Source organism: Saccostrea cucullata, unplaced genomic scaffold (genome assembly GCF_032062105.1).
Source record: "Saccostrea cucullata isolate Sc308-1 unplaced genomic scaffold, CSIRO_AGI_Scuc_v1 ctg20212, whole genome shotgun sequence".
Taxonomy (NCBI): domain Eukaryota; kingdom Metazoa; phylum Mollusca; class Bivalvia; order Ostreida; family Ostreidae; genus Saccostrea; species Saccostrea cuccullata.
Genome location: NW_026937895.1, coordinates 1 through 8,238, shown reverse-complemented (window position 1 = coordinate 8,238; position 8,238 = coordinate 1). Strand labels below are relative to the sequence as shown.

Sequence of the window (8,238 nt, the reverse complement as noted above, 5' to 3'; positions counted from 1 at the left end):
TTTGATCCGCTCCATTTCGATTGCAACACAGTGTGAATAGCGAGATAACTGGAGCGGATCAAATTTTTAATTAGATTGGGATACTACGCACAGGTCTGTTTCTAGTTTAATTTTACCCTTAATGAGTAAATACATTTTTGCTACTTGGTTTTTTCATAAATCTAAAGTTAATGGGTCTATGGTTTTGTTTACAAACTGATCTAAAAACGAAAAGAAGGTAAATTTGGGCCATTCCCATTATTGACCGAGTGTAGTATACCGGTAGATCTAAAGATAGAACAGGGTTTTCCACATAGCGAAATATTTAATACGTAATATATCATGGAATGAGAAGATCATAACAAAGAGATGGTGAGATATTAATTTTTAAGATGATTTGATCACGTGTATAATTTATATTATTATCAATGGATTCTATAGTAAGCATTTATGAAATGTTAATACCTAAAAAATTGCTACAGGGCAAAGGTTTCAGATGATGGATTGTACTTCCTTGTTTAGAAAAAACCCAGTAGATCTCACGTGGTCATGTTAAACAATTTATTATCATTCTTTTATCTTTTGGGTATTTTGATTTCATTAGTACTATCAAAATGACTTATATATAGTCTTTGATAAATATACCCCATTTTGATTGGGGGTGAGTGAAGATGGGTGTGTGTCGTTTTGTTTCTTTTTATAAATTATCTCCACTCTGGCTCTTCCATTTCTCCAAATACTGGTTCCTATACATACATGAACTATTTTTTGGTTATTTAGAAAGGTGCCATTTAGTTACAGGCATTCGTGGTGAAAATGAGTAAGGGTTAATTGTTCCGTATACAAATCAAGTGTTTGTGCATTTAGTGCAGTAATATAAATCCTTTCCGTTGTAGCTGTCGTGTCAATCAAACTTCATTTGAGAGTATATTTTCCTTATGTCAGCTCAAATGTAACCAAAGTTTCTCTCTTGGTCCACAGGAGATAAAAGTTTCTACAATAGAATAGAGTACTCCTTCTACAAAACATCTTTTAAAAGGAAATGTTTTTGATCAAAAGTCAAGATCAGAAGAAAAAAAACCCAGGCACCAGACGTTATTTATTTTTCTTTTAATAAAATGAATATACCCATACCAAATAATAAACAAGTTTAATATTAGGTAAGTATACATCCTTCTTATCAAAAGAAAAATAAGTGACGGGTTGGGTATATTCTTTTTATTAAAAGAAAAATTATGAAGTAACGTCAGGTGCCTGTGGAAAAAAAAAATTGTCAACAAGGTCATAAATCCTCAATGAATAACTTCTTGTCCAAGGTGAAACCCCCTCAACTTCAGCACAGTTAAATTACACTTTCAACAATAAATTTATATTTATTTATTTCATCGTTTTCAATAAAGTTGATCAAATCGTCTGGAAAGGTCAAAATAACTTTGTTCTTTACCTTGTATGGAGCTTAAGTTATCTTCCTTGGCCTAACCATTATTAACCCTTATTAAAAACAAGCATTTTTGTAAGACACGCCAAATTAATATATACACTGTATTTGAATATTTGTCCCTATCTTTAATTATATTTGTACCTATCTTCAGGTCAATTTTATTTACCTTGAATCAATTTTACCTATCATGAAATATTTAAAGAAAGGTTAAATTGAATTACAACTATTTCTGATTTATCTTAAGAAAAGTACAAATGATTTAAAGATAATTGCAATATAATTGAACCTATTTTTAATTATTTAGATACTGATAATAACAAATAATGCCTATAAAATTTAATACTTTATACATTTTACTTAGATGTAAATTCTCTTTAATAAAATACGATTATTAATACGCTCCTTTAAAAAAAGATATATTGATAACTCACCCGAGCTGGGTATTCGGCTTTGATTTATTACCTTGTATTATCCTTTCAGATCGTTCAGATGGGTTGATGAACGTCTCATAATGGACCCACGAGGTCTTGGTCCTCCTGCTCGACATGTCTCCCCTGTCACAGTAACATACAGTACAGTTACAGCAGCAGGAAGTCAGCAAGGTATGATCTTAGGTCTCCGTTTAAGGTACATATATATTTCAATGGGCTAGTCTAAAGAAAATCATACCTGATGGCATAGACGTTCTCATGCATCAATCTATCATATAGCTTTTAAGAGAATAGTTTGTGTCTCTGTCTTTCTATTATCTTTAAAACCATTTTTCAATAAGGTAAAAGGACTTCAAATTTGTTCCTTTAAAAGCATAATTTCTTTCAGGTGGAGATAATCTGTTATCTTTATAAAACCGCAACTTAAAACATCTTTCAAACATTTCAAGTTTATTTCCCAGTCAGCAAAGGGCTACTTTATAAGCATATCAGCTGTAGATATTTTATTTTTTGAGTGGCTCCTTCCCAATGAAGCGTAAAATAGTGTTCATTTCAATAATACAATGGTTGATTTACTTACATTTAAACTTACTATAGATGATTATTTGTACAGATATACATGTAAATTTGAGAAATTAAATGTCTTTATTTGTTGATATAAGATTTAACAATTCATGGATAAATGATCTTTCTCTGATTTACATAAATGTTGATGTATTCTAGGACCAGTAGTGCCTCACCCCCAGAACCGTGGCGGTCAGCCTCATTGGAGTTTCCCTCCAGTAAATTTAATCCAGCAGCAAGGGCAGACAACTGCACAGATAACTTCTCAGCAACAATGGCAACAACAACAATTCTCAATGGGTGGACAAAATCAGAGATTGTCACAAAATCAAAATGAAGTCTATATGCCATCACAGCAACACAACTTTAAACCACATATGATAAAATTTTCAAGTACAATGACTTTTTAATAATTTTTTATAAGTTTAAGGATTCTAGAGTCACATGATTTTATTTGGTTTCCAGTGCATTTGTGACAGTAGAGCCAAGCATTATCATATATATCGTATTAAACGTACAATAACGTAGAAAGCAGCATCTAAAAATTATGATGAAATAAAAAAAAATCTTGGGGGTTAAATTTTCGTTGTTTTCAGGGTGTGAAGAGACCCACAAATTCATGTCCACTGCGAAATGTAAAATGTGACATATATACACTGTAACTACTCCATTGTTCTACGTCCAACAAAATGTAAAATGTGACATACATAACTACTCAATTTTTCTACATCCACGAAATTAAAGCTCAACGAACCAAAAGTCCCCTCCCAAACCCCCCTACCACTACCAAAACACGAAAATTTGTCCCCATGAAAATATGTCATTTTAGAGTGTTAAGAACACTCCCTTTCTCGTTTTATGTAAAGGGCAAGAATTAAGCCCATCTGAAGAGAAATTGTTATTTTTGCTTAGAGATGAGTGTAAAGGAACAGTTTTGTAGTCGTTATTCTATGACTGTTGTAGAAGTGTTTTCATAAATTTGACTTAGGGGCATATACGAGGGTTGATCCAAAAGTTCGTGGAATTTCTTAATATTTTTTTCATTTTTAAGTGAAATTGGCTGAAAATTACAAATGAGAATATAGACACTTGTTAAATATTTTAAATAAAAAATATTTTAAATATTTTTGATAGTATCTCTGTGGCAGTTGCCATAGAAACGGATGTTTGAAAATGCGGGGGAGACATTGACGCGTTTAATTCTTAATACGTGAAATGAGAATTAAACCAATCTATGTAATATAAAAAACGAAAATTATGTCATTATTAAGATTGCTTGTTCATTTATAAACCTTCGTGTGAGAGTTTAGCTGATTTTACTGCATATTTAGTTAATTAGTTGGTGATTTATTGTTCATCTTCAAGTTGTTAGACAACGTCAAATTCGGTCAAGTCATAAGTTCTGTGATGATCCCGGGATCACTTTATCTTTAAATTGTAAATTATTGACATAAGCTGGGGGGAAATGCATTGAGTTACTGGTTTTTCAGTTGCATAAGAAATTTAGGAAAAACAGAACTTCCATGGACATTGATGAATGGTGTGACCGCTTTTTGCAGGCTCTGTTTTTTTTGTTTTTATCCTCCTAGACAAATTAAAAGCGTTAATGGACCTTGACAGTCGACGTACTGTTTTTGACATTGCTACTGAAATTGGAAATTCATATGGAAAGATTGGAAGTATTTTGAAATATGAGTGAAAAATGAAGATGAATTGGTACATATATATGAGAGGATACCCAGGCTTATCTTTTGAGAAAAAAAATTGAGAAAAAGGCAACATTTTGTAGAGTAACGTATTCAAATTGGACATTAGGGTGAGATGATTCTATAACGTGACATGACTTATCAAACTTGACGTAACGTCAAAGTCTCCCCCGGGTTTCACAACAATCCATTTTCAGAAAGCGCGTGTGAACTTATTGGTAATTGGAAAGTGGTGAAATTTTCCAATATTGTTGCTTTATGACTCTATATTATAAATATGCCTGTTGTTTGCTTTCATCAAATCACGATAAAATTTTAGAGAGAAATTCCACGAACTTTTGGATCAACCCTCGTATAATATACCGGTGCATTCTCAAAAAAAAATGTTACATTATATATTTATTGACTGAGTTCGAGGGCGACAAGCGTTTTGTCGGACCCAAGAACCAAACTGTCTGCCTGAGGCCGTTAGGCCGAAGGCAGACAGTTTGGTTCAGGGTCGATGCATTTTGCCCGAGAACTCTGTCAATAAATGTTTTGTTATACCTTTCATTTTATTTTATATTTTTTGACACACATGTATTTTGTACCATATTCCGTAATGTAACATCAGGTCTGTCACTGTTTTACACCAACGAATGAAAATGAGATTAAGCTCCGCCCATTCTGTGACGTAAGCGGTCCAACATCTCTCCGAGCGGTCCAACATCTCACTCAGCGGTCCAACATCGATTTTTTTATGCCCGCTCAGCAAAACATTAAAAATGTTAGACTTTTTTTCGTATAGATTTGTATAGGAACACATTTTTAAAGGTATAACAAAATAAAATATTTTACTCTAATTAATTTTTTTTCTTAATACATGTACATTTTAGGACCAGCTGTACCACAGCCCCGGAACTATGGTGGCAATCCTTTTTTGGGCATCCCTAAAGCAAACTTTCTTCCGCAGCAAGGGCAGACAACTGCACAGCAAGCTTCTCAGCAACAAAGGCAACAACAACAATACTTAATGATTGGAAAAAATGGTCTATCAGCACCAAACCAATATGAAGTTTATACGCCATTTCAGCAGCAAAGCTTTAATCAGCGGAAGACAATCACTTCAAGTATGATTATTTGCATTAATTAATTGATAGCTAATTAAGATTTTGAAGTCAAACAAATAGTTTTTTTTTCCATTTTTGTGTATGAATCGTACTGTGAGTCTTTTTTAAGTAATAATAAGTCTATTTAGCCCAAACTGTTGGGTTTCATTAATTTTCAGCATTTTTAGAATTATAGAAACTTATTTATTTCCATATAATTTAGTATTGTATCTTTCAGGTTTTCTGGTTTTAAGTCTACTCGTATGATATTATGATTTATTACACACTTAGTAATAAATACAGTTTTGCAGGGCTGATAAAGCTATTGTGACGTCAATATCACACCCTTTGTAAATTAAACCACAAATACAGTACTTGTGATCATACACAATTTTTGGTGGGTTCATATTCTCTTAATTTTAACTTTTTGAAAATAAGATTAATCTTAATTTACAAATACATGTAATAGATTATTTTCAAATTACGGATCAAGGGCATTGAAATAGAAGTAGAAACAAACCTAAATCGTATGAGACAATAGACCATGTACATGTATGTAAGAAGTCCATGCATGATCATTTACTTATTTTCTTTTCAACTTAATGTGTTCTGTATTTTATTACTAAGTATGTAAGAAATATAATAACACATACCTTTTTCCACATCACATCCTGTATCAGCCCTCGTGACACCAGATCAGCCGAAGGCCCTCTGGCTGATATTGGTCGAGGGCTGATACAGGATGTGATATGGAAAAGGGTATATATTATTCTCGATATAAATTGCTATTCTATAAGCAAGTGAAAAAAATATTTGTAGTTAAGTATGACTGGCGTTTTTAAATGATCGGTATTGAGGGGATTTTTTTTTAAAAAGAAATATCCCTCTTATCACAGCAGTATTACTGTGACTCCTCTAACAATCTGTGGTAAAGAAAACTACGCTGTGTTCAGATGTTGAGACAAACTCCGTCACTGGGATAAAATTAATTTTAGTGAACAATTAAATTGGTCAAATAAAAGTACTCTTCTTAAAAAATAACTCAGAAAAAACTAATTTATAAAAGATTTTTAATACTATAAACGATTCAAAATTGTCATGACCCACAGGAGCCGGGAGCCACAACATTTGTCAATGATGTACATAATTTTTTTTTAAATTGAAAAATATTTAAGGACCAGCATTGGTTTCTGATCAGAACTATGGTGTTCAGGATCTTATGGGCTTCCACAGCAGAAACACAATCCAGCGACTAGAGCAGACAACTCCACAACCAACTTCACATCAGCAACAGCATCAACAATGGCTTCAGTACCAACAACAATTCACAAATGAACAAATTGCTTCGCATAAAAATGACGCTTATATGTCAAATCAGCAGCCACACTCAAATCAGGAGTTGAGAACCCCTTTAGGTATGATTTTGTCAATATCAATAATATAGAAAATATCTGTTGTGGCCAGGTTATCCTTTAACACTTTAAAAATGATCTTTAATTATTTTTTTAAGTCTTAAACATTTTGATTGAAGAGCCCAACAACAAGTTAACATGTACGCAGAAGAAGGGAAGTAGCTTTTTTTTTTAAATTAAGCATATTGTGAGAGATCTTCCTAAAATAATACCTGACAGTTTTCACCAACTTTATTCATCTTAAATCTTTACATCCGCCCCTGTCGATCAATTACAGTACTCACCCTAGGCCTCTATAAATGTCTTTGTCAATCAATGCAACACACTGATGAAATGATGTGTGCTCTTTTTCAAAATCCGAAAATGCAGGAAAATCTGTTAAATATTTCCGTGTGTAAAGTCGCTTTTTGAAACATATTTACATGTACGGGGTTCACTGATCTACAAATTCATTGACTACAAAAAAATGGAGGTGGGGATGGAAATGTTCCAAGTATTTATATCTGGAATCAAAATAGAAAATGAAATGTGATTTTGGAAGAATGGTCATTTTACTTGTTTTAATGTTGATGATTTCTAGTACCAACAACATATTATCTTCAAAATAACGGAGCCCCGGCTCCTTGGGGCCTACATCCATTCATCCAGCAAGGGAATACGACACAACAACCAGCTCTACAGCAACAACACCCACATCAGCAACATCAGTATCGCCAACAGCACCTTATGAAGGGACAAAATGAGCAATTGACACCACACACACCACATCGGAATGATTTTTCTATGCCTTATCAACGGCCAAATTTTGATCAGTTTATTACAACTCATTCAGGTATGACTTTTACAGCGTTATTTGATTGAATGGGTTTTATTAAAAGAGTTTATTGTTACAGGCATCTTTACTTGTATTCATAAATATTTTCTTAAGATTTTAGACTTAAAACATATTAGCAATAGAAGACGTCTTTGATTACAATGAGATTTTTGGAGCAATGGATATCTTAATTTTTATTTACTAGTATTCTTTTAAATTAAAAAATCAATTTACTGTTAATTTTTAATTGTTTCTTTTAGATATGTACTATATAAATAAATAAATGAGAAATAAAATCTTTTCTACTTATTTTGGAAAAATAATCCTAAAAATAATATTTTCTCTTGAAATTTTCCACTTTTAATGTACAATGTATCTAGGAGTCTCCTAAAAATACATGAAAAAATTGTGTATGAACACTATACTATACTATAATAGTTTGGTAAACTGCCCATAATTATTTACTTTGTGATTATGTGCATGCAATATTTACTTCTTGATGAACTAGTATTGTTTCTCATTGTATGTATTTTAGAATTAGATCAAAGATGGGATTCTTTAGACTGCAAAACACGACTGCATTTGCCACCCTTAATTCGATTAGAAGGATCTATGGGAAACATGTGCGCCTCTCCTGCTGGTCCTGTAGGAAACATGTCCACCTCTCCTGCTATTCCTATGGGAAACATGTCTGCATCTTCTTCTGTTCATATTGGAAACATGTCTGCCTTTCCCATAAGAAATATATCTGCCTCACCTGTAGATCGTGTGGGAAACATGTCTGCCTCAACTGTAGATCCTAT

At 32.7% G+C, this 8,238-nt stretch overlaps 1 protein-coding gene across 1 annotated transcript; it reads left to right on the top strand.

The window, feature by feature from the left end:
• Positions 1-243: 243 nt before the first annotated feature.
• On the top strand, positions 244-8,227 carry LOC134249027 (putative uncharacterized protein DDB_G0291608; the record flags this gene model as incomplete). Its single annotated transcript, XM_062731395.1, has 7 exons — positions 244-351; positions 1,901-2,022; positions 2,575-2,808; positions 4,997-5,230; positions 6,385-6,624; positions 7,202-7,453; positions 7,971-8,227. Coding segments are annotated over exons 2-7 (1,308 nt in total), but the record flags the coding sequence as incomplete, so codon positions are not given.
• Between the last annotated feature and the right edge of the window lie 11 nt (positions 8,228-8,238).